General features: G+C 57.8%; 1 protein-coding gene across 1 annotated transcript; it reads left to right on the forward strand.

Moving 5' to 3' along the window:
- Nucleotides 1-2,608: 2,608 nt before the first annotated feature.
- Krt8 (keratin 8) lies at nt 2,609-9,387 on the forward strand. Its single transcript, XM_021643562.2, has 9 exons — nt 2,609-3,038; nt 4,931-5,139; nt 5,872-5,932; nt 6,573-6,668; nt 7,031-7,195; nt 7,496-7,621; nt 8,162-8,382; nt 8,516-8,574; nt 9,007-9,387. The coding sequence occupies exons 1-9, from the start codon at nt 2,700-2,702 to the stop codon at nt 9,195-9,197; spliced, it is 1,467 nt and encodes a 488-aa protein (XP_021499237.2). The 5' UTR covers nt 2,609-2,699; the 3' UTR covers nt 9,198-9,387.
- Nucleotides 9,388-26,478: the final 17,091 nt, after the last annotated feature.

Consider the following 26,478-nt stretch of genomic DNA (forward strand, 5'->3'; position numbering starts at 1 on the left):
AAAATTGTATTTTTAGAACTACTTTTATTTACTTGTGTGCGTGTGCGGTGGCAGGAGAGGCCTGGGTCTCTGCAGTGGAGAGAGGAGGATTCCTCCTTTCCCCTTGGCTCTCCATGAAAGGCGTGTTAGGCAGGGCGTGCTCTCCTCACTGCAAGCGCATATGTCCTTCTTGTTCAACAGGCTCCTGTGACCACAGTGGCCAGAGACACAGCCTTACAAGGAGCTGTACCTGTGGCTGCCTGTGCCTTCTCCCCTGACCACTTGGCCCTAGTCCCCGGGGCCTTTCCCTTCTGCCTCTACCTGGGGGCGTTGGAGAGAGCAGCTCTGGCTTCTCTTGTCAAGCAGCGGCCATGTTGGGAGGGGTTGGTTGGGGGTCTCTGGGCTATTGCAGAGTTGGCAAATGATAAGCAAATGTTTTTGGCCTTGGGGTGAGCTCTGGCTGGTGTCCTGGCGCAGCACAGGGATCTGGCCATGACTGCTGGTTTGCCCTCACCTTAGGAGACACTCCTAGGACAAAGGAAGCAGGTGGCCAGGGTGGAGGAAGCTAAGATTCCAGAAAGGGTGCTGGGGACCGGCTTTCCGCTGTGAGCTGTCTAAATCAGTTCCTTTGGAGCACCCTTCCTCAATCCCTCCAGAAACAGCATGGGGGAAGGGAAAAAAAGGGAAAGCTGGCTGTCCCTGCCCGGGGCTGCCATACCTGTCTGACCAGCCCCTCCTCTCCTTCCGCTTTCTCTCACTGGCTTGGCACCAGTGACGGTTCCCTCCCTGTAGTTTGCTGGAAAAAGTCTCCAGTCTTTGGGCTGGGCGTGGGCCTGTGTTAGAGACGGGGAGGTGAACACACACACCCAAATAAATTTTCACCTTAAAATGGAGTGTTGTTTCGGGGCTGCGAGACAGCTGGTGTGAATAGGATTTCCCTCGTCCCAGCTGAAAACCCAAGGCCGGGGTCTGAGGCTGGGAAGAGGCAAGGACAAGCAAGGGGGTGTGTGGTCAGTGTGCTCATTGTGTGCTCTTGGGATTTCTCTATCGGTCTTTCTGGAAGTGACCTCAGACTGCGTGTGCGCATGCTTGAGTGTGTGCATGTGTGAGTGTGTGCTGATGCTTGTGTGTGTGTATGTGTTTGTGTACAGGTGTGCTGTAGAGGGAACTTGTCTGTGTGTCTCTAGGAGGGGGCTTCTGGCTCTCTGTCCCTTTCGCCTCTATGTGCCCATCCTTATGGGCAAGAAGAAGAGGAATCCTAGAAAATTCTCCTAGCAGGTGCCCAGCCTCTTCCCTGGGTGAGAGGTGGGGTCCGCCCTCTGCCCGGTTCCCAGGGACTGGGGCATTTATCTGCCATTTTCCGGTTCCCCGGTTAAGATCCAGCCACCCCCACATGACACCCTGCAGTACCTTGCACAGAGCCCAGCCCATGAGCTGACTTAATTGCAGGCGGAATCTTTGCCTTGGGGATCCAAACCTCCTGCCTTCCACCCACTGGTGCGCGGCCTGCCCCACCCAGGCCTGGAGGGCCTCACTCAGGCTCCTGTCTCCAGCTCCCACAGGTGCACGCTGTGCCCCAGCCTGCTCTCCTGACTCACTCAGAGAAGGGGTAACGGGTTCAGAGAGACAGGTGCAAGGCAAGGAGGCTTCTCTGGGCACATCTGCCATGGAGCAGGGGACGAGGAGGGGGTCCAGGCGGCTGTGTCTCCCCAGGACCCGCTGCACTGGCAGCCTCCCAGGGAAGGTGTCCCCCGAAAAGCAATGACAATGAAGCTCCCCCACCCCCTCTTTCTGCCCTGGTCTCTGCTCTTTATTCCTTGTTACTCCTTGATGTTCCCTGGCCTGGGGAATTCTGGGATCTTGGTAGGAGAGTCCCGAAAGGGGCTGTGTTTGATTTTTCTTTACCTAGCACCCTGAGAGAAGACAACTAGAAGCATGTGTTTGCTCAGGCCTGCTTAGGCCCCTTTCCAGTCTGTGGGTGCGGGTTGTGGCACAGTGAGGGGGCTGGGGTGGTGTTTGTGTTGGCTGTAACCTGGACAGAAAGGCAAGCGGGAACCTGGGAATGGAAAGGCCCGCTGGCCAGTCTGGAGAGTCTCCGAGGCTTTAGAGGAGACCAGCCCGACGTGGGAGGACACACCCGCCATCCGGAAACTTTAGTGCTGGGGTGGTAAAGGCAGGCGCCAGCTTTGGTCACATAGTGATTTGAGGGACACTGTTTGACATGAGACCCTGTTCTTTCTTTCTTCCTGTTTTGTTTTCTGTTTTTTAAAAGACCCCAAAGGCCAGAGAACCCGTTTTCTTTTCTGTTTGTTTGTTTAAGACCCCCCGAATGCCAGGGAACCCTATCCGGTTGCTCTGGCCACAGGAGGGTAGGGGACAAGACAGCCCAGATTCCAGTCCTGGGGCCCCCAGGCTCACTTCCTGCCTTCACAGGCTGCTCAGCCCTCTCTCCTTTTAGGGTGGGGTAGGAGGGCTCCTGGGTGGGAGCAGCTCTCTGCTGCCCTCACCTGAGTGTTGCCCGGAGGTAGCAGAGGCTGGGTTAGGCCCTGCCCTCCCCGAGCGCCGAGCCACTCAGGTGAGAGGCCAGTTTCCCTCCCCCGGGGCTGGGCTCTCTTTTATAAGGGCCCTTCGCTGGGCGCTGTCCCACGGCCTGGAAGCAGCTGCTAAGCCCGCGCTCGAACCTTCGTCCTCCGCTCACTGCCCTCACGCCAGACTTCACCATGTCCATCAGGGTGACCCAGAAGTCCTACAAGATGTCCACCTCCGGCCCCCGGGCCTTCAGCAGCCGCTCGTACACGAGCGCGCCCGGCGCCCGCATCAGCTCGTCCAGCTTTTCCCGGGTGGGCAGCGGCAGCAGCTTCCGGGGAAGCATGGGCACCGGCATGGGCCTGGGCGGCTTCGGCGCGGCTGGTGCCGGGGGCATCACGGCGGTCACGGTGAACCAGAGCCTGCTGAGCCCCTTGAAGCTGGAGGTGGACCCCACCATCCAGGCTGTGCGCACCCAGGAGAAGGAGCAGATCAAGTCCCTCAACAACAAGTTCGCCTCGTTCATCGACAAGGTGAGGCCTCTCTGCAGGACCCACCCTGCTGTCCCACAGAAGATGGGCACATCTCTGCGCCCCCAGGAGCTCCTGGCGGGCCCCACCCATCCTGGCCACACGCCCTCCAGCTTCTCTCCCACACTGTGGTTTGGGCCGAGAGGGGCTGACGCGCTTGTGGCGGATCCTGGGGCTTCTTGCCCTTTCACCTCCCTCTTTCAAATCCTTGCTCCGACCGGCCTGTCCACTGCGGGCCTGGTGCCTTCCCTGCTGGCAGGAGGCCCCCCAACTCGCCTATTGGAGCCCTGAGCGCGTTTCTTCCTCCTGTTGAATAACGGAGGCTTGGGTTAGCTCCTGGAAGGGCCCGCGTGTCTTGACCGACCCCGGCAAACGCAGACGGAGGCCTTTGGTACCCGGGCCAGGGCGCGGGGCCTCCGGGCTGAGTCAGTGCCGGGCCCCTGCCCTCTCCGTGTGGGCGGGGCCGCTGCGGAGCCCCTGCCCTTCCACCAGGAGGAGCTCGGGCGCCGGGGGAGGGGGGGCGGGGTGGGGCAGCCCGCGGCTCCGCCTCGGGAAAGCCCGAGCGGGATCCAAAGTCTGCGGGCGGTGCGCTCTCCGCCCCCCTGGTAGAGCCGGAGTTTACGGCCCCAGATAGCGGCGGCCTGCCAACGCCCTCCGCCTGCTCGGCCCCTGTGCCCTTTCACACTCTCCTGCCCTCGCTCCGCCCCACCGCCTGGCTCCCTTGCCAGCCCAGAGCCAGGCCAGGGTTGGCCGTCCTGTGGCCCCGGGACGATTGGTCCTTTCTGCTGACCTGAGAGTGGGTGGGCCGGGAGGAGGAGGGCGCAGGAGCTCCTCCTCCTCTTCACCAGCGCCTGCTAGTTACTGAGGAAGAGGCCCTACTTCTCAGTGCCTCCCGACAGAGCAGTGGGTCTGCTGGGCCCCCAGTTTCCCCATGAGCCATCTTGTCAACTTTAACTTTCTCATCTGTAGAATGGACATGACAGGCCCTAGGCCGTTTTCTGCCCGTTTAGCTCACGGTGGGACTAGCTTAGCAGCGCCTGGCTCAAATTCAGCGTCCCATTAGGACGAAATGCTAGAATCACTAGGGTTATTTCTCGTTTTAGTTATTTTTTAGCAGTTACGGAGAAAGAGGATTTCTAGCATGGGTTGTAGGAGAGTTACCTGATGGTGCCCTCGGAATGCCCTCCTTCCAGTTCCCCCGGTTAGAAAGTTGGTGCACAAAATGCATCTCTCTCCTTTGGAGAGGTTCGCCAGCCTTATGAGAAGGGTTCATAATGCCGTGCTGTGGACTGCGTGTTCTAAAATGTGAACTCTGTGCTCGTGGAAGGAGGGGAGGGTTGTGGATACTGGTCCGGAGGACGGTGAGACTTCAGAGGCTGCTGTGGAGGGGGGCGGGGGGAAATGGAAGGAGACAGCTGCCTTCTCTCCTGCCTCTCTTTGGCTAAAAGGGGGCTCTGTGCAGAGGAGGGGCTCCCCAAAGTGCCCACCCGAGCTTCTGGAGGCATTTCCAGGGTTGGGGAGACCCAGCTCAGGTTAGCAGCAGTGCTGACTCCGGGCTGCAGGGAGAACGTCCCCTGAGACTCCCGGACCCTTATTTGAGGGCCCTTATACACAGTCCATCCTTCTCAGTCTTACGGAAAAGGTGATCAGCACACCTTTAGAGAGCAGGGCCGTTCTTACTGAGCCGTGATGCATAGTCTACGCAATGAGAACTCCTCTGCAGCTGACTGTAGCCCCTCCTCTCCCGTCCATGCTGGGGGTGTGCCCCCCACGCCACCGCATCCCCGGGCTATTTCACCCAGGGAGCCCGTTACTCCTGGGAAAGATTGATTGTTCCCCGGGGACCTGGACCCTAGGCCCCCAGTGTGGACCTCTCTGCTGTCCCTCCCCCCCAGGTGCGCTTCCTGGAGCAGCAGAACAAGATGCTGGAGACCAAGTGGGGGCTGCTGCAGCAGCAGAAGACTGCCCGGAGCAACCTGGACAACATGTTCGAGAGCTACATCAGCAACCTCCGGCGGCAGCTGGAAGTCCTGGGCCAGGAGAAGCTCAAGCTGGAGGCGGAGCTCGGCAACATGCAGGGCCTGGTGGAGGACTTCAAGAACAAGTGAGCCCCCACTGATGGGTGGTTTGCTCCTGTGGCCACGCGAGCAGTTCGGCGTGGGACAGCCCAGTCTCCGCTCACCGCTGGAGATGCTAGCGCATCAGCCTGAGTTCCGTCTCAGGACTGTCTAGATTTGGGCAACAAATTTCCTATTTAGACAGCGTTCCTAAGCTGGGTCTGGGCATACATTTGTAATATTTCTCTCAGGAGGCAGAGGCAGGAGGATCACACAAACACAAGCACAGCCTGATTTCATAGTGAGTTCTAGGCCAGCCAGAGCTACACAGTGAGAGTCTGGTTTTTTGTTTTCTTTTGTTTTGTTTTTGTTTTTTTGTGCACTTAGATGAGAGAGGCAGCTACAAGCTCTCACTTTTACACTAACTGCCATGATCTTACTGGAAGGCTTGCCAGAGAGCTCGGAAGCCTCCTCGGGTTCCATGCTAAGTCTCTCAGTATGCCAAGTCTAATGTGCTTTTGGACAATGCTTTCCCGCTCTAGGTCTCTGCACTGGCTGGGAATAAGGTTGGGTGGGGAGAGGGAAATAGCTATCAAGGCCAGAACGACCAGCTCAAATGCCGTACGGCTCTGAACTGAACTTTCTAGACACGCGTTCCCCATCAAGCAAGGTGGGCAGGCGGGAAACTGCGCATGCGTTTAGCTCGGGCTCCACCCCGGGCGGCAGAGCACCCTCCTGCCTTCACCTTCACCCGCTGACTCCAAGCCTCTTCTTACTAGGTACGAGGACGAGATCAACAAGCGTACAGAGATGGAGAATGAATTTGTCCTCATCAAGAAGGTGAGGGTGGGAGCACTATGGTGATGGCTCAGTGGTTAAGGGCACTGGCCTTTCTTCCAGGGACCCGAGTTCAGTTCCCACATTACCCACATCAAATGGCTCACAACTGCCGTAACCTCAGCGCCAGGGCACTCAACGCCTCTGGCCTCTGAGGGCACCAGCACTCACGTGTACATAACCACATGCACACACACACACACACACACACACACAATTAAACACAATAAAAATTAATTAAAAAAAAGAAAGCAAACCAGGCCCTCTCACATCTTATCTGCAGACACAGGAGCCTGTGGGACTTAGACTCGGAATGTCCCGGGTTTTTCTAATGACCTCATTGCTTTCTACGCAATAGGACAGAGTCCTTTGCCATCGGACACCTTCCAGATCATAGGAGGGTAGACGGACGGGAGTTAGCGTCCGGCAGTTAGATAGTATTTCGGTTATCGAGTTGGACTGGTTAACGGTCTAGCCTTAGCTTTCTGGAGGAGGAGGTGGGGCTGGGCGCCCACAGGAAGCAGAGGTACAGTTGCTTGGCTGGGACCCAGGCAGACAGACAAGGGCTGGGCAGGAGGGTCGGCCACCAGGCTAAGCGGGGCAGATGTGGGGACCGAGCTCAGGCGCCTCGCCTCACCCTCAGGATGTGGACGAGGCCTACATGAACAAGGTGGAGCTGGAGTCCCGCCTGGAAGGGCTGACCGACGAGATCAACTTCCTCCGGCAGATCCACGAAGAGGTGCGCTCCCGGGCCCGGGCAGCCAGCCCCCAGCCTGCCCGCGCCCTACTCTGGCCCGCTGTTCAGTCACCGCCCGCACTGTTAGCCTTGTTTAGGCCCAGCCCTCTACTTGCAGTGACGGAGAAGTGAAATCTCCCACCCCAAGTCCTCCCATAGAGGCAAACAGCCTAACTGAGGCTGGCGGTGCCCTTGCGCCCTGTTGCCGGCCTCCTCGCCTTGGCCGTGCCCTAATTTCAGGCTTCCCCCAGGCCTCCCTCCACGGCTCCGAGGACATCTTCCTTCCACCCTGACTTAGGTGTTCCCAAGCCTTAGCTCTCACTTGCTCTTTGTCGAGTTGCCTGACCACCCGCCCCGCCCTGCAGGAGATCCGGGAGCTGCAGTCCCAGATCTCGGACACGTCTGTGGTCCTCTCCATGGACAACAGCCGCTCCCTGGACATGGACAGCATCATCGCCGAGGTCCGCGCCCAGTACGAGGACATCGCCAACCGCAGCCGGGCCGAGGCTGAGAGCGTGTACCAGATGAAGGTAGAGAGTGGGGCCCCATGCCCTGGCCCCATCATGGCCAGGTCTGAGCCCTGCCTCCTGCAGGGTTCCAAATTCCGCTCTACCTGCTGGGGACTGGCTCCGAAGCATGGGAGCCTGGAGTTCTGGAAAAGGCTTCACTGGCGTGCTCTCGTGCGTGCGTGCGTGCGTGCATGTGTGCGCTGTGTACGCGCGCGCCTCCACACACGCTTCTGCACATATGTGAAATGACCCAGGCTTTGGGGGCACGGCCAAGAGGAGGCTCTTCCAGCTAAAACCTCACGCCCCTTCTTGGCCCTGCAGTACGAGGAGTTGCAGACCCAGGCCGGGAAGCACGAGGATGAACTTCGCCGCTCAAAGACGGAGATCTCCGAGATGAACCGCAACATCAACCGCCTGCAGTCCGAGCTGGAGAAACTCAAGGGCCAGGTACTGAGGGGCGTGGGTGGGGCTGGCGAGAGGAGGTCAGGAAGGAGGGGGGAGCCCGTGTCCAGCCTGAGAACGGCAGGGCAGCTTCTCAGTCAACTGTCTCCCTGGCTGTGGGGACGCTCTGCGGTTGGCTAGAGGCCGGGTCCCCCAGGCCTTCTCTGTCCGGTATGCCACCTGCAGGGCAAGGCTGCTACTTTGTGAAAAGTCTAGAAAGCAGGGCCCATCTGCGTAGCTTCTTTTGCTCGCTGCATGGAGTTGGCCTAAGTCGGGAGGAGAGACTTTCGGAGATGCTCGGGGGGGGGGGGGGCTGGGCATGTTGCTCAGTTGCTCAAGTGCTTGCCCAGCATGCATGAAGCCCTGGGTTCAGCAGGGCATAAGAGCAGCTGTGGGGGTGCACGCTGGTAATTGCAGCAGCTGGCAGGCTGTATCCGCCGGAGGAGGATTGCTGAAAGTTCTAGGCCAGCCTAGGCTTCAAACCAAGTGACAACCCAAGCTCGGTGCGGATGGGCCGTAGGGAGGACATGTATCTCGCTCCCACAGAGAGCAAACCTGGAGGCGGCCATCACTGAGGCCGAGCAGCGCGGGGAGCTGGCCATTAAGGATGCCAACGCCAAGCTGGCCGAGCTGGACGCCGCCCTGCAGCGGGCCAAGCAGGACATGGCTCGGCAGCTGCGGGAGTACCAGGAGCTCATGAACGTCAAGCTGGCGCTGGACATCGAGATCGCCACCTACCGCAAGCTGCTGGAGGGCGAGGAGAGCCGGTGGGTTTGGAGGTCTCTCAGGAGACCTGGAGCTGGGAGGGGTGGGTGCTGTCTGGGCCCTCCCAGGACGTGGGGTCTGCTCTTGGATGAGAGGGCCGAGAGTTGGTCCTGACGCCCGTGCATCTGGTTACAGACTGGAGTCTGGGATGCAGAACCTGAGCATCCACACGAAGACCACCAGCGGCTACTCAGGTGAGGGTCCTGGCCTTGGGGACGGAGGGAGACGCTGGGCTCAAAAGCCGATGGCAGATAAAGGGAAGGGGTAGGGTCCCTTCTCTTGGTGGCGTGCCAGGGTGATTGGCAACAGACTGATATGCTCAGGAATAGAAAGTCCCAGGTGAATGCCAGCAGTGTGCCAGGCTGGTGCTGAGGTCCTTGTGTGTGCTATTGTGGCCTTTACGTGTCTTCCTGTTTTACACATTCTCGGGTTCTCCATGTGGCCTGAGAGAGGGGCTCCGTGGAGAGTCTGTTAGGGATACCCAGCTAGAAGAGAAGCCTTTCCAAAGCTGGGCCAGGCAGAAATCAGTCAGGTCAGGACCAGCCTCTCCATCTGAGGCTGTTAGAGCCGGGGCCCTGCCTTTGCCCGTGCTCACCTGGCTGCCTCCATCCCTTGCCCTGGACCAGGAGGACTGAGCTCCGCCTATGGGGGACTCACTAGCCCTGGCTTCAGCTATGGAATGAGCTCCTTCCAGCCCGGCTTCAGCTCCGCCGGGGGCTCCAGCACTATCACGCGCACCAAGGCTGTGGTCGTGAAGAAGATTGAAACCCGTGATGGCAAGCTGGTGTCCGAGTCTTCTGATATTCTGCCCAAGTGAAAGGCCGCTGGGTCGCTGCCAGCCTGTGCCCCCGCAGCTGCTCAGGGGAATGAGGGGCCCACCCCAGGATTAGCCCTCTGGCCAACCCAGGGAGGAATCTCCCATATGGTGCATCCCGATGGCCCCTGCCTTCTACCCAAACCCGACTCAATTGTATTTTCCAAAATAAAGCCTCAGCTGGCTCCATCAACTGGCTTTGCTCTGTGTCTTAGTCAGGGTTCCTATGGCTGCCACGAACACGGTGACCAAAGAGCAAGTTGGGGAGGAAAGGGCTTACTTGATTTACACTTTCAGGTCATAGTTCATCACTGAGGGAAGTCAGGACAGGAACTCCATCAGGGCAGGAACCTGGAGCAGGCGCTGAGGCAGAGGCCATGGAGGGTGCGGCTTACTGGCTTTCTCCCCACGGCTGGCTTGGCCTGCTTTCTTATAGAACCCGGGACACGAGCCCACCATGGGCTGGCCCTCCCCCACTGATCACTAACTGAGAAAAAGCCCGACAGCTGGACCTCATGGGGCATTTCCTCAGTGGAGCCTCCTTCCTCTGCAGTGCACTAGCTTGTGAGGAGCTGACATACACCCATATGCGCTGTATGTGTGTGCTTGTAGGTGGGAGGGGATGGGCAGGGGCCCTTCCTGGGACACGGAAGCTGCTGTGCAGGGCAGGAGAGTCTTTCTCCTCCAGGCTTTTCCAGGAAAATGTGTGTCCCTGGAAGCCAGTTGGTGCCCTAGCTGTGGACTGTGGATTTTACCAGTGTGTAGCTTCATATGGTCCATCTCAGGGTCTCAGAGAGCTGGTTCCCGTGGGCTTTGTAGCATGCTTGGCCAGGAGGTGGGTGGGGGCGGGTCCAGCAGAGAGAGTCAGCTGTTCCCCAGACCTGGGCCTCGGGACCACTCACAGGAAGTGGCTGGTCCCGGGAGCAGAGTGGGGACTGTCTAGTTGTGCCTCTCCTGGTCAGATGCACGGCTTCCTGGGTCCCTGTGTTTGCCTACTCCACCTTGCAGGGACCTAGAGCTCTGGTTCCCCTCCCGCAGGTGTCCAGAGCTTATGGTCAGTGATGGGCTGTGTCATGCCCGAAATTCCTAGATGCCGTGGTAGGTCAGGGTGGGACTTGGCCCCGACACAGCGGCTGGTCCCTGTTCCTCACGGCGCCTCCTCCCCCTTTAATGCTGTTTGATAGGAAGGGTGTGTCTGAGCCAGTGTTTGACCATGCAGGGTGGGCCTTGAGCTTATGGGTGTGTGTCGGTTCCCTGGAGTGTGTGAAGGGCTTTGCCTGCCTGTCAAGCAGGAGACTGCTGGATGGGCACTACCAATACTCCGGCACTTTCGCCATCAGTGTGGCATTTCCGGCAGTCACGTGGTCCATGCAGTCCCAGGCTAGGCGCCTATCAGGCCTCAGCACTGCTGTTAAGCTGTTTGCTCTTTCAGATTTGTTGAAAACTGATGGCGAACAAACAGATACAGAGGGGACAGGAAGTGGGAACAGTCTAGTACAGGAAGCTCACACCAGCCTCCCTACGGCTAGGATACTTTTCTGCCAGGCCCCTGGCATCAGTCTTGGCACCCTTCTGACTCCATGGATCTGGGCTTAGGCTGGCATTGTCCTTCTAAGCCTTCTACCACGCTCTCAGCCAGGGCCAGGGGTCCCAAGAAAGAGGCTTCAGTCTTCACTGTGATAGTTGGAGCCTGGGCACCCCATGGCAAGCCAGGTCTGGCCACCTGTCTTTCCTTAAAAAGCCAATTGAAACCAACAAAAGTGAAAAACAGAAAAAGGACTTCACCATGGCCACTCTGGGGAGAGGGACAGAGATCCAGTGACACCCCAAGTCCATTCAGGGTCCCGGCTCGAGATTTGGGGTTAAGTAGAGGACCAGAGCTGGGCAATAGCTGGCCTCCTGGGGAGCAGTCCACCAACCACTGACCCGTCATTGTCTTGGCGCCTGTAAGGTGGTCTGACCACGTGTAAATCTCCAGGAAATGAACATCGCCCACGCAGCCAGCCCAGGCTTTTAGAGGTTCTCAGTTTCGGCTGCTTTGTTTCAGTGTTCTCTGAGCAGAAGTGAGAGAAACAAGTGTTTCTTTTGACAGGGACTTCTTTGTCCCTCTTCCCAAAGCTGCCATTGGGAGGAGGAAATCTCCTTTTACAGTTGGGGACAAAGCCACAGTGCCAGCTAGAGAGAAGTGTTGGGGACTGTTTATGTTTTTTTTTTTTTTTTTTTTTCATTTGTTTGTTTTTTCGAGACAGGGTTTCTCTGTGTAGCCTTGGCTGTCCTGGACTTGCTCTGTAGACCAGGCTGGCCTGGAACTGACAGAGATCCGCCTACCTCTGCCTCCCTGAGCGCTGGGATTAAAGGCGTGCGCCATTACTGTCTGGCTTTCACAGCACCTATTGGAGCACACAGGCTCACCATTTGTGCTTTAAAATTTTAGGTTTTATTGATTGCTTGACTGCCGGATTGGGTATAGACATTCATGCAAATGTGAAGGTCAGGGAAGGACTTGCTGACGTTCTCATCCTCACCCTGTGGGTCCTGGGGGTAGAATTCAGGGGCTCTTCTGAGTGACTTCCATTGCCCTCTTCCCCTCCCTCCCTCCCTCCCTCCCTCCCTCCCTCCCTCCTTCCTTCCTTCTACTATAGCCTAGACTGGCCTTGAACTCACTGCCTCAGATGGATGGCAGTGGGCACGGCCACTGTAACTTCAGTAAATTTAGAGGTAAATTCAGTTTCATTAACACTTACAGACCTCCACTAGCGAGTCCCTGGCGACAGGAGGATAGTTATCAGGGTTGCCCTGGCAATCTAAACACACTGAGGGGGACTCTGGCCCATTAGTTCCCTAAGTCAATATTTTCAGTTTTGCCACACCCCGACCTTGAAGCCAGCCACCTGTCTTATCGGGTCCTGCTGCCAGGCTGGGAGCAGGCTGGGAGCAGCCTCCCCTGTGGCTCCCAGCTGATCCCCACACCCTGATGTTTGCTGAAGGGAAAGCAGCACAGCTTCCCACGCCAGAGCCTGCCTGCCCTGTGCACCGGGCAGCTCCGGCGCTCAGGGGACACCCTCCTTCCTGTCAGAACCTATGCATCTATTCACATTTTTAAATTCACTCTTACATGTGTGGGTGTTTCGCCGGCATGTGTGTGCACCATGTGTGCCTGGTGCCCACAGAGGTCAGAAGACAGTGTCGGGGCAGGAGTTAGACAGTTGTGAGTTGCCATGCCAGAGCTCCAGACTATTGCGAGCTGTGCCGTGGGTGCTGGGAACTGAACTGGGTCCTCGGGAGCATCTGCCCGTATAGTCAGCCGCGGAGCCTTCTCCCCAGCCTTACGTAGTGAGACAGGGCCTCACTCTGTAGGCCAGGCTGGCCTCTCAGCCTGTCTCCTTCTCCTCCTGAGTTCTGGAATTGAAGGTAAGCACAACCACATTCAGTCCTGTCACAGAGGAGGCAGACGTCGCTCAGAGGAGGAATGCTTGTCTGACTTGTACAAGCTCTTGGGTTCCATCCAAGAACTAAGCAAAGGCAGGGGCTCAGCTGGCAGAGTGCATAAACCGGGCATGCTGGCAAAGCCCGTTATCCCAGCCCTCAGGAGATAGAGGCAGGAGGACCAGAAGTCCAAGTGTGAGCCAGCCTGGGTACAGGAGACCTTGCCTTTATGAATGAATGAATAAATAAATGGAATAATGTTTTATTTGCATGAGGAGACTTGGAATTATAGAACATAAAAAATTTAAACATACCCAGCCCTGAATACTTGTAGGCTCTCCATCTGGAGAGTCAAGGAACCACGAATAGAAAATGCTCTAGGAGAAAGGGCTACACCCATATCGCAGACATCCAGACTCTCTTTCTTGTCCTTGTTACCTAACTAAAACAGTCTAACGTTACCTAGCACTTACATGACATTAACCATAGGCCATCAACGACTCATGGTGTAAGAAAGGGCTCAGTTGGGGTGGCCCTTGGTTCGCACTGCTTTTTAACTCTATTTCAGTTTGGTCTCTTTCACCTCCACCTCCCTTCCACCAGCCCCCAACACTAGGTAGGAGAGAAAGAAGGTTGGAAGGGACGGGGGACGTAGACCTCTTTACCTCTTCCGGCTGGGCAGAGTCGTAGGGTTCCTTGGGGCGATACCAACCCCAGCCATCAGGATATCCAGCAGTCCAGCTAACCAGAAAGTAGCAAACTAACATGCAGCCTTCTTCCCCCTCTGAGGGTCTCCTCAAGGCGTCTTCTCAAAGCGTTCCTCGAAGCCGCCTTTGTCTCCCGGGGCTCCGGAATTTATACCCCCTCGGAGTCCTCAGAGCTCAGCTACCTCAGCCGGCAAAGACCAAGCCCAGCAAGAGGCATAAACTAAGGCAGCCCCTTACCCCACACTTGGGATTAAAACAAAAACCTGTTTACATAACATAACTGAGCTTTTAAAGAAACCAAAGCTTCCTGTAGAGCCCATGCTTGTAATTTCATCTCTTGAGAGACTGAAGCAGCTGAGGTCAACGCCTGGGCTACAGCTAGAGCTTGTCTCAGATCAAAAGCCAGAACCAAAACCAACCAACCAACCACAAACAAATGAAGCAAAAACAAAAACAACCCCCCCAAAAAAACAAAAAAAAAACAAAACAAATAACCCTCCAAAACAAACAAAGAAACAAAACCCAAACTGAATAAAACCAAAGCAAGATGGAGACTAAGTTACGGGAGTATTAGGTTCAGGGCAGATCCCTTTTATTTGGGAGACAGATTCTGAGTATTTTGGCTCACCAGGGGTCCTGAAGTCAGTTTCCGCTGGGCTTAGGGACAACTGTGGCTACTTGCCTGCGGGGCCTGTGCTTAAGGAAGGAAAGAAACAGAGAAGGAAAGGGCAGGAATGCTCCTGGGTAAGGGGAGGAGAAATTGTAGGTAAAAGGGAGCCACAGCCAGAGGCAGAGAAGGGGGTGGAGAGGGCAGCCCCGGGGGCTGGAGAAGGTAGAGGAGGGGTGTGCGGCCAGGAGGCGGGGTACGAGGTCTGGACAGAGGAGTGTCAGGGAACGTGGAGTCAGGTGGCTTTGATATGTTAAATAGGAGCTTCAGCCTTTTCTCCCAGGTTTGAGACCTAACACTTAACCCCTTACAGCCCACTGATGATCCTGAACCGCAGGTTAGGGCCCCAGAGACACTCATTTCCTTTTGGTCTCACAGAACTTTTATCGCATACAGACTACTTTTGAATTAAAAATTAATTAACCAATTAAAATTAAAACTAATTAAATTAAAAGTTAATTAATTAAATTTAAATGTAAATTAAAAATCACCTTCTGCTTTTGAGTGGGTGGGACAGGCATGTTACACACAGCTCCGGAGCCCAGGAGGGCTGGGCCGGCCTCATCAGCTGCTTTCTCTCGGGAAGCTGGGCTGTTTCCTGTGACTTGTCGCAGGTGTCGCCTGTGCAGTTTCTACCTGGGAACACACTTCACTAGTGTTGGCTTGTTGCAGAGGGCAGGGCCCTGTCGACACAGCTCTGCTTTGACATCCCCTCCATGTAGCCTTGGAAGGAAGAAGGAGGGAAGGGGCTTGGGGCTGGCACAGTGGCTGTCCCTCTTGCATCCTTCCTCCCTGTGGTCCAGGACCCTCTCCTCTGCCTGCCACCACGCAGCTTGAGCATTTGTTCTTCTTCAGCTGTCCCCTCCCTCCCCCTCCCTTCTGCTCCGATCCCCTCCTCTCCCCTTCCTCCTTCTCCCTTTCCTTCCCTCCCCTTCCCCCTCCCCTTCCCCCTCCCCTTCCCCCTTCCCTTCCTGCCCCTCTTCCCTTCCCTCCCCTTCCCTCTCCTTCCCCTTCCCTTCTCTCCCCTTCCCCCTGTCCTTCCCTTCCTTTCCCTTCCTTTCCCTTCCCTCTCCTTCCCCCTCCTCTTCCCTTCCCTCCCCTTCCCCCTTCCCTTTCTTTTCCTTCCCCTCCCCTCCCCTTCTCTTCTCTTCCCTTCCCTTCCCTCCCCTTCCCCTCCCCTCTTTTCCTTTTTCCTTCCCTATGTGGTCCTGGCTGTTCTGGAACTGGCTCTGTAGACAAAGCTGACCTCGAACTCAGAGCTCCGCCTGCCTCTGCCTCCAAGCCCTGGGGTCACAGGCATGCACAGCCAGGCCTGCCCTTTGCTCTGTCAGAGGCAATTAAGCAAGCATTTCACCTCTAGCCACGTCCCCAGATCCAGGTATGCCAGGAGAAATCCCCAGCTCCTCAGCTCTGCTCTGCAGCTCCCCAGCTCCCCAGCTCCCCAGCTCCGCAGGTCTTCCTACATCGCAGAGGACTTGCCATAGTTGGGGTGACTGTTCTTGGTCGTCAACAGGAAGCAGCTAGGAAGAGGGAACCTCAGCTGAGGAACTGCTTCATGGACACAGACCTGTGCCTGTGTGGTGTTTTCTGGATTGCTCACTGAGGGGAGGGCCGTGCCAGCCCTGGGCGGGGGCCCTGGGTGTATTAGGAAGGGCAGATGAGCAGGCCACAATGCTCCTCCTCAACCTGGCTTCGGTTCTCGAGATGACAGACTGATGCTGAGTGGAGCCAGATACCACCTTTCCTGCCCAGCTTGCCTCTGGTCAGTTTGACCACAGCAACAGAGATCAAACTTCCCAGACAGGGTCCATGTAGCCCAGGCTGGCCTCAGCTCTATATGTAGTCAAGGATGGCCTTGAACTCCTGATCCTCTTGCCTGCGCCTCCTGAGTGTTAGGATTTTACGTGCGTGCCACCACACTGTGGGGCAAGGGACGAGCCTCCGGGCGTCCTCCATATCCTGCATCCCAGACAGACCTCCTTTTACAGCATTTGAGGGTGACAGAACCGTAGAGGACCCCAGGCCCTGTTCTATCAGCTTCAGGGTGGCTTGTCCAAATTCAGCATCACCTGGACAGAGGGGTCTCAGCGAGGCATGTCTTCAGATTCCCTGTGGCCACCTCTGTGAGGCTTTCCCTGGAGGCCCACTATGGCGGTGCCATCCTTGGGCAGGTGGTCCTGGGCCAAACAAGGCCAGCTGACTGGCTCGGGAGCCAGCCGTGGCCGGAAGCAGCATCCCTCAGGCTTCTGCTGCAGGCCCCTGGCTTGGCCTCACTTGCTGATGGACTGTACCCTGTCGGATGAAATAAATCCTTTCCTCCCCAAGTTGCTTTTGGTCATGGTGCTTATCACAGGAACACAGATCAAACTAGGACACACCCCTTCTCCCAGAGGGCGCAGGTAACCCCTCCACCAACTGCTGAGACACCAGTTACGGAGTCTGCGGGAAGTCTGTTAATTCGGGCACACCTCATGCCTTGTACCCTTTATCATCTTGTCATATAGAGTAATTTCATGGCCCTCAAAGCCGGACTGTACTTTCACAAAGCCCAAATTGGGGTTAAGGTACTCAGCTACGGTGTCTATTCCCAAGATAAAGCAGCCGCCCTGCTTGGCCTCTGCGTATTCCCGGGTGCCATTTCTCTGTCAGGCTTTCTGGTTAGCCTGCCTTTCATCCTTGTAGATCACTCGCTCCTCTGTGGAGCTAATGGATGTCACCCAGGCAGGGACTGCTCTCTGCTTGTTTCTCGCGGATACTTCAGGGCCTGAGCGTGAGCAGGCACACAGGAGGGCCGCGACGCTGCTACATTCGGAGTCTGCAGCCCTGGCTGCTTTCGAGGCTCCTGCAAGGAGATCACACGTGGAGAGGCAGGGCTGGGAGTGTAGCTCAGGTGATGAGTTGCTCACCCACCACACGAGATGCCCTGGCTTCATCCCGCAGCACGGAGACCGGGAGTGAGGAGAAGAGGTTGGAGAGCTCCTGAAACAAAGACTGGACTTGCTCCAAGGAACCCGATGACCCTGACCAGCAGGAAGTAGCCAAAGAGACCTACATCCCTTGTCGCACTAAGCTTCTTTCTGTCCTGCCTCATGTTGGGGGGTTAGAGGGATTGGAGTGGAGAAGGAAGAAAGAGGCATAACAAACCCAAATAAAGTAGATAAAAATACAGGCAATGCTGGGTTCCACTGGAGGAGTGTGTGTGTGTGTGTGTGTGTGTGCAAGCAGGGTTTAGGAAGAGCGATCCTGGCCTTGTTGGAAAAATGAACCCTGGGAAGGAATGGAAAGCCCGGGTGGACAGCAGGGCCCTGCCACCTAGAGGATTTGTGATCTGTCACCGCACATCTCTTCCTTTCAATGAAATGAACCAAGTCATGCTGAGGGTCCCCGTGGTGGGTCTGAGGGGCGAGTGAACTACCGAGAGGAGGGATATTTCTGCTCGTCGGGGTACTCTGTCTGTGTGCCTCCTCTTCCCTGACAGCCAGAGCACCACGGCCACTTCTCACGGCAGTGGCCAGAGTGCGCTCTGCCCCTGCCTTCCTCTCCCTGTGTGCTCCTTGCATGAACGTCTGTGCCGGAGAGGCCAGAAGAAGGCGTCAGACCCCGCAACACACACACACACGCACACACACACACACACACACACACACACACACACACACACACACACTCACGATTCAGGTGGTTGTGAGCCGCCTTGTCGGTTCTGGGAACCCATCCTGGTTCCTCTGGAGATCAGCCTGTAACCATTGGGCCGCCTCTCCAGCCCCATCCTCATTCCCCCCCCCCCCCCCCCCGCACCGGCTTCCGGGCCGGAGAGGTCAGGCGCTGCTCTTGCGCTCCCTCGAGGCAGGCTCAGCTCTGGTTCGCAGCCCCAGAGGCAGAGTGGTTCGGGAAGCCTAGGCACTGGACGGTGGGCTTTAGAGCAAGACCTGGAACTAAGCCCGCGCTTTGGCCGGGAGACCTCACGGCCCCCTGTCCCCTGGTGCAGGCCGAGGCAGCTCTTTAGACAGTGTCCAGGCGCCCCCTGGCGGACGTCGTGGGAACTGTTCTGCAATGTGGCAGCGGCTCTCTTCCTGCCGTCCAAGAGATTTTGGTTTCAGTTTTCCAATGCGGACAGGAGCCAGGCAACCAAAGTAAGAGTGGAGCAGGTCTGGAGTAAGGAAGTGTGGACACACACCCCTGGTTTGCACTTAAACAATGTCAGAGTGTAAGACCTGGAGTCTCACTGCTCAGGAGCTCAGGATCGCGCCCTCCCCAGGAACTCACAGACCACAACTGGATGTAAATGCAAAAGGTTTTATTGCTATTGTGATAGGGTCGCCCCTCCAAAAGCAGGAGACGACCCCGAACATGCAAAGCACCGGGTTTTTATGCCTGAAAATCAGGTCACTTTTGCTCTATAGTTTACAGCTGGCTGTTTCTCAGAACAGTTTACCCCGCCCTTCAAGATCTCTCTGCACCTGGCTTCAATTCACAGAATCACAGTTGTTTTTTCTCATTCCCAGGTGGTCCCTCAAGAGTATCCTCCAGTTTACTGCAAGAGGGCCGGGAGGCCCCAGGGTGGCTTGCTTTTCCGTCTCCAGAGCAGGTGGCTCAATCATAACAATGGAGCACGACGAGGACCCAGGCAGATAGGACCACCGGGTACATAGAAGGACGGTTGTGGTGGCGCAAGAGCTTAGTCCCGCACGTGGGAGACAGAGGCAGGCCTCTGAGTCCTAGGCCAGCCTGCTCTGCACCGGAGGGCTCTGTCTCAGTAAGATGGAAGAACGGGATGAAAGTGAGGGTATGAGCCCTCCTGAGCTGGTTGGAATTGTGGGGGAGCACAGCCAGAGGCATCTGGAAGAGTCCAGAGCACGGAGAGAAGGTGGTGGACTGAAAGTGGCCAGCAGACCAGACCAGGCCATGGGGGGTGGGGCAAGAGGGGGGACCAGGAACTGAGAGCTGAGGACCAATAGGACCAAGGCAGCCCAAGGTCAAAATGGAAGGTTGTTGTTGTTATTATTACTGGAAAGAGATGCTGGGTAACAGGCTCAAAGCTCAGGGCGGAGAGGGTTAGGGTAGTGGTCGGGGGCAGAGGGGGAGCAGTGGGAAATGCTGAGGGAGCCGGGACTCTGCCCCAGGTTCCTGTGATGCTGAGAGATCCTGGGGCCAGTTAGTGTGCACCTTGTTGTGTCAAATAGACACGGCAGTCAGCCATTTGTCCTGACACAACCGTTACAAAAGATGGCAGTGGGTGCCACTCACGTTGCCACACCTTTGGCTAAGGCCTCTCATGGGGGGCGGAACCCAAGGAGCCAGCCCACCCAGACAGCCCCTGTTCCCACGTCCCGCTGGGCTGACGCTCTGATGGCCTAAACCCACAGTGGGCTCAGCTCTTCCCTGCTCTGCCTGCTGGGGGTGGGGGTGGGGCTTTAATGGCTGTGTTCGCTGTGGTGGCCCCGGGTCTCGCCCGGGTCACGAGTACCTGCTGACTGAGTCCTGCTGCAGAGCAGCCGGCTTGCTCCAGACCTGCCAGCCGCACAGGCCGGAAGACAGAAACAGCGCAGCGCATTCTAACACTGTGCGGGGTGGGGCACGGCGCAGAGGATTGTTCCTCTGGCCTCCACTCACATACACACACACACACACACACACACCCCTGCATGTACATGTGCACCTATGAACATACAGCACACACACCTACATTTGTGTGCTGGTTGCATGTTGGAATCAGACTTAGGGTACACGGGATTATAAAAAGTGTGGTCTTAAACTCGGTTTCCCTGTGAGGTTGTTCCAGGCCGCAGTGTCAGCTGGCTGGGCTGAGGCAGGAGGATCCAGAATCAGGTTAGCCTGGCTGAGACCCTGAATCACCAGACCAGACCAATCTTTCTGCTTCCTTTTACTTTGCCTGCGTGTCTGTCTGTGTGAGGGTGTAGGATTCTCTGGAGCTGGCGTTACAGACTGCTGTGAGCTGCCATGTGGCTGCCGGGACTGAACCCGGGGCCTCTGGAAGAGCAGCCAGTGCTCTTAACCTCGGAGCCACCTCTCCGGCCTGAAACCCGGATTGTCAATGCTAGCAGCTAGTCCACCTGGTAAGAAATCCATCTTGGCCACCCTCACACAGGCCACTTTCTGGGAACTGACTCTAAGCAGGGACACTTTGAGGGACACCGAGAGCGGAAGGACGAGCTTGCATCCGTGACGGCTGCACAGCGCCGAGCAGCACCACCCACCCGGCTCCTGTCTCTGCTCAGCAGACTTGGAGAGTCTCTGCTGGTCTTGGGGTGTAGTCCTGGGGTGGGGTGCGGACTCAGCACACAGAGGCCGGCAGAGGGAGCTCAAGGCTGCGGTGAAAGTTCTCAGGGCCCAGTCCCGCCCGGCTTACAGAGCCGGAGACACCAGCCAAGGAGCTGGGATAGTCTGCACCCTGCATGTGTGTAGCTGAAGGGCGGCCTGGTCCGAGTATGGGGCGCCTGGCGAGTGTGTGTGTGTGTGTGTGTGTGTGTGTGTGTGTGTGTGTGTGTGGCTGTTTCCAACAGGGACTCTGTCGCCTGCTTTTGGATCATTTCCCCCCGAAGGGCTGCCTTGCCTGGCCTCAGGGGATGAAGATACACTGAATCCCGACTTGATGAGCTGGGGAGGGTTGGTACAGGGGGAGGAGGGGCAGTGGGGGGACTGGGAGGATGGGAGGGAGAGGGCACCGTGGGGATGTAAATAAACTAATATAAAATTTAAAAAGTCCTGAGTGGTCTTTGCTTAGCATTATGAAGTGCACTAAGATGCCTTTCAGCGGTCGGCTGCATCTCCCCACTCTCAGAACTCCAGCTCAGTGGCTCCTGGGAGAACAGGGCCAGTGTCTCTCCGGTCTCTGGCTGAGAAGGCAGGTGTCTCCCAGGTCTCTAGTTGAGCTAGGGTAGTGGACACACCCTGAAACACTGGGTCCCGAGACATGGAGGACAGGGTTCCTGGTTCTTGAGGATATTTGCAGAACTGTGCTCTCCATCCAAGCACAGAGCTGGTCTTCAGCTCGGGGCCGTCCCCTCCCCTGTGACAGGAGGGAGCTGAGGGCCGGAACTTACTACTAATTGTATAATAGGCCCCAGACCGTAGCCCGACACCATGATGGACGTGCCATCCAGGCTGTAAAACCGCCTGCCAGAACCAAAACAAGGGCCTAATCCAGCACAGCCCGCAGCCCTCGGACGGCTCGAAACGCACCAGCCCGGCCTCCTGGCATCTGTGTTCCTGCTTCAGGCTCTCGATGATGGAAATCCATCAACCAGGAACATGGTTATAACATGGGGAAAGCTCACCCCGAGAAAGGATGGGCTGCCCGGGGATCCTGAACACCCAGCGCAGTCCTGGGTGAAGACTTTATTTGCCTGACCCTGCCTGAGCAGTCCTCCTGGGGGGCGGCCCACCGTTTCTTACTATAGCGTGAGACTGTCCTAGGGTTAAAATCAGGCCACAGGCTTCCACGGCAACCGTCTTGCCCTCACGCCGCCTTGCAGGCCCATTTGTAGCATTTTCATGCCCCCCCCCCTTTAAAATCAGGGCCTCATTATGTAATTATGTAGCCCTGGAGTCCCGGAGCTCTGCCTCCCGAGTGCTGGGGTCACAGGCATGCGCCACCCCCTCCGGCTCCTTTCTCCCTTCTAATCCAGATGAAGTCAGTTTGGTTCCAGGAACGCACACTTCCGGGAGCTCAGACACAGCGCGTGTGGGAGAAAACCCGGGGCCAGGCCTGCCTTCTGCCAAGTCGGTTGCCCCCTTCCACAGAGTGGCAGGGGCACTTCTGAACCCCACATCCTCCGCTTTGGACATTGCACTTTTAAATATCCCCGTGCACAGGGTAGCCTCGGGAGCTGGCCTGCGGCTTGGGCTGTGTGAACAGCTCCGTGTTGGAGGGACGGTCACGCAGCCACACCCAGGAGGAGCAGCGCATGCGTGAACACACAGGCGGCACGCAGCAGTCCACTGGAGGGCAGCAGAGGCGCGTGCAGGAAACTGCTGGGAAGCTGGCGAAGGCAGGTTTTGCACTAGTCTGGGAGGCCTCCCCCCTACCCCCCATCTGAGTAGAGCATGGCCTGGTGAGCCACATGCGTGTGGTTTTGGTCTCTGTCCCCAGAGACACACAGTTCATGTTTCAGTGTGTGTGTGGGGAGGTGACCCACAGGGCCTTGTTTGTGGAGGGAAGTGACTGCACGTTTGAACAGGGCGGGTGTCCCCAGCTCCTGATGGTATCTCACAGCTTCGCTGTCTGTCTGTCTGCCCGCCCATCCATCTGCCTGTCTGTCCAGCAGGAGCGAGCACCATCGGAGGCTCAAGCAGGAGGGAGGCCCGGGCAAGTGGCAGATGGGGCGGACTGGGCCCCAGGGGGCACACCTGAGTTACCAGGGCACAGCTGGGCGTGGTCAGCAGCTCAGGAGTTCTGGGGTGGCAGCCGGGGGACACACAGTAGAGCTCAGAGCTCATGTTCTCTGTGTGTGTGCACGCGTGGAGGCCACAGGGCTTTGGACCCCCTGGAACTTGTGTGGCCCTCTGTGTGAGTGTGCATGTGTAGGTTCTGGGAAATTCGTTTTACCACGGAGCCATCCTTCCAGCCAGCTGCAAGGTGTTTGTTATGCTTTAACTTCTTCATTGCCAGGTTCTCCTTGGGCAGCAGCCTCAGCAGGTCGCAGCTGCTCCAAGCAGGTCTCAGCAGGTCCAAGTGGGTCCCAGCAGGTCCCAGCAGGTCTCATCAGGTCCCAGCAGGTCTCAGTGGATCTCAGCAGGTCTCAGCAGGTCTCAGCAGGTCCAAGAGTGTTCCAGCAGGTCTCAGTGGATCTCATCAGGTCCCAGCAGTCCCCCACAGTGGGCAGGCCCCGGTTGTGTGCCTCACACACTGCTCTGGTCTCCTCTTCTCCTCTCCCACCGTGCTCTGAGGACATAGCTCAGGCATGATCTCCCCTGACACTAGTGTTTGTGTCATAGGAGGCCACTTGAATCTGTGGGGCCAGCGAGCGAGGGTCACCTGGAGAAAGGGGCTGGGGCCCTGAGCTGAGTGGCCTCCCCAGCAGGTCCCAGCCCTGCTGTGGAGGACCTGCCTCCCTCCCCATAAGTGTGCCTGTGTGTGCCGTGCTCACACTTATGTCACTCTCTGTGTACATGAGCGGCCCAGGTGTGGGGCTCAGCGGTAACGGCTGGCTGTGACTGTCACAGCGGATGTGGAGTGTGAGATCGAGGCAGGTGCCATGTGGCCCCCCAGATGCTGAGGTGGCAGGCTGGGTTGTGCTGGGCATCATGCCCACGCTGAGCTGGCGGCTGGTCCTGACACTCGGGCCCAGCCGGGCAGGCCGGGGCAGGCTGTCTGCAGAGTGTGTGTGTGTGTGTGTGGGGGGGCACGGGCCAGCCGGGCGGCCATTGTTTCTGCCACAATGGAAGGCTGCGGGGCCTCGTGCGTCCCGTGGGGTTCCTTGGTGCCGGGGTGAAGCACGTCACACTTGTGCCTGTGCACACATTTGGTTCACGTGTGTGTCCATGTGTGTGCTGGACCCGAGCATCCACAGGGCCGGTGAGCTGGGTGCTGTGTGAGAATGGACACACGTCTGTGCGAGTCCCCAGAGCCTGCCCAGTGTGCCAGTGCTTTGCAGAGACCTCTGTGGCTCCTGTGTGGTGTTCGGGGAAGACACCAGGGAGTCAGTGCTGAGAGGATTTTCCTAAGGCCTGTGTGTGTGTGTGTGTGTGTGTGTGTGTGTCCTCTACACCGTGTGGGCTGAGCTGAGAGGACATCGTCCCCCTCACTGGAGATCGGGCACACGGGCTGATGGCTTCTCCCTGCAGCATGGAGGCCCCGGGAGGCTGAGCGCTGCCCTCAGGTCCTGGCACTCTGTGCTGCATGTGACGGTGGCTGGGAACACACAGCCAGAGCTCAGGGTAGCTCAGGGTAGCTCAGGGTGGCTCAGGGTGGCTCAGGGTGGCCTTGGGTTCAAACATGCTTCCCCTTCCCCCTTGCTCAATGTGGCTTGGTAAAGTCACCTGTGTGCTGAGTCTGGTGCGTTTGTGTGTGTGTGTGTGTGTGTGTGTGTGTGTGAGTGAGTGCACTGGCCAGGCCTCCCTGCTGGGGCAGTGGTGCCCTCTTCCTTTCTAAGTGACCCCCTGTGGTCCTGCTTTGAGAGCCATGTCGTGCTGCAGCGCTTGTGTGCTTGTATGACCTGGCACAACCAGCCGGCGCCCTGGCCACTCGGGGTGAGGCGGGCTCATAGCACAACCGCCCCGACACAGTGAGAGAGCTGGTGTGCTGCTGGAGAACCGGGCGAGGAACAGTGCACACACTCTGGAGAGCCCCACTGCACACGGAGCGCACACGGAGCCCCCATCCTCCTTCCCCTTCCCTGCCCTCCCGGCGTGCCCGGGCGGCTCCCGCTGACTCAGCCCGGCTCAGGGGTGGACCCGGGTGTGCAGGGCGCGGCGGCCGGTGAGTCACCGCGGTGGCGCCGCCCGGGCACGCCGGCCGTGGGAGCAAGCACTCCAGCACACCCCTCCCCCAGCACGCTTTCGGGGCTCCGGGTCCCCACTGTGTCCCCCTCCTTCCAGGCAGGGACACCAGCGTGCCCAGCGCGTTCCCAAGGGGACACACTCCCTGTTTGCACGGCTGTGCTTGTCCTAGTTTCTGGTACCATCCAGCCTCACACTCAGTCTCACACACCACCCACCCTTTGGCTTCAGGAAACCGTCAGTGCGCTAGGAAGGCCCTGTTTGCAAGACTCTAGTGATCCCGGCTGTGGTCGACCGCTCTGGGCCCTGGCCTTGGCACACTGACACACATACACACACACACACACACACACACGCACACTCGCAGGCTGCTCAGTGGGGAGAAAGGCCCAGGCAAGCGCAGATAGACGGCCTGTGACAGAAACACAGAAGACCTTCCTCACTGCGAGGACCAAGAAAGTGTGAGCAGCTAAGCCTGGTTCCCTCACAAACAGCCCCACAAACATGCAGCCTCACTCACTCGGAACCTCATGTTCGGATACTCTTTCCCACAGGTGACGTTTGCACAGACCCGCAGACCCCCCCCCCCGAAAGCAGCCCCCCACAGTGATCGTAAACCAGCTTTACTGCCCAGGGTGTGACGGGAACAGCGGGCGGGCGGGGGCAGGAGGCCTGCGCGTCGGGCGTGCCGGCCTGCCCGGCTCCCCTCAGCCCCAGGGTCAGGACGCCTCTGTTCCCCGGCACACCCGCCTCTGTCCCCGTCCTTTCTCCACTCTTGCCTGAGAGCAGGCCACACCCGCCAGCCACACCCCAGGCACTGGGGGCCTGGTGGCTGCTGCTGGGCTGCCTGGCGGGTTTGGGGTCCCCGACCCCAGCACAGAGACGCAGGGGCACAGGAGCTTCATAGTGAGAGCGAGGAGGAGGAGTGTGGCGAGGTTCACACTTCTGTCCTGGGGAAGTGTGGAGGGGGTTCCACCCAGCGTCTCATCTCTGCCCCCATGCACTGAGGCCTGTCTGTCTGTTTATCTGCCTATCTGTCTGTCTGTCGGTTTGTCTGTCCCTCTGTTCCCACCTCACTGAGTCCAGCCCTGCGAGGAAGAGGCCATGAGGCCATGCTTTAGGAGCAGGTCCTTGTGCCCTGGCCAGAGGGTGTGTCTGCACTCTCCCTGGGTGTGTGTGAGTGTCTACACTCCCCTGAGTGTGTGTGTCCGCACTCTCCTGAGTGTGTGTCTGCACTCTCCTGAGTGTGTGTCTGCACTCTCCTGAGTGTGTGTGTCCGCACTCTCCTGAGTGTGAGTGTCTGCACTCTCCTGAGTGTGTGTCTGCACTCTCCTGAGTGTGTGTGTCCGCACTCTCCTGAGTGTGAGTGTATGCACTCTCCTGAGTGTGTGTGTCCGCACTCTCCTGAATGTGTGTGTCTGCACTCTCCTGAGTGTGTGTGTCTGCACTCTCCTGAGTGTGTGTCCGCACTCTCCTGAGTGTGTGTGTCTGCACTCTCCTGAGTGTGTGTGTCTGCACTCTCCTGAGTGTGTGTGTCTGCACTCTCCCTGGGTGTGAGTGTCTGCACTCTCCTTGGGTGTGAGTGTCTGCCCTCTCCTGAGTGTGTGTGTCCGCACTCTCCTGAGTGTGAGTGTATGCACTCTCCTTGAGTGTGTGTGTCTGCACTCTCCCTGGGTGTGAGTGTCTGCACTCTCCTTGGGTGTGAGTGTCTGCCCTCTCCTGAGTGTGAGTGTCTGCCCTCTCCTGGGTGTGTGTGTCTGCACTCTCCTTGGGTGTGAGTGTCTGCCCTCTCCTGAGTGTGAGTGTCTGCCCTCTCCTGGGTGTGTGTGTCTGCACTCTCCTTGGGTGTGAGTGTCTGCCCTCTCCTGAGTGTGAGTGTCTGCACTCTCCCGGTCCCTGGCCATTTTTCTGTGAACAGCCCTGTGTGTGTCTGGGGGTAGGAGGTGAGGCCCATGGCCTGGTCCTGTGCAACTGTCAGGCCCCAGCTGGCCGGGCATGCAGAGCCCACATCAGGTGACAGGGC

This window comes from Meriones unguiculatus, chromosome 8 (genome assembly GCF_030254825.1).
Source record: "Meriones unguiculatus strain TT.TT164.6M chromosome 8, Bangor_MerUng_6.1, whole genome shotgun sequence".
In the NCBI taxonomy this organism is placed as follows: Eukaryota; Metazoa; Chordata; class Mammalia; order Rodentia; family Muridae; genus Meriones; species Meriones unguiculatus.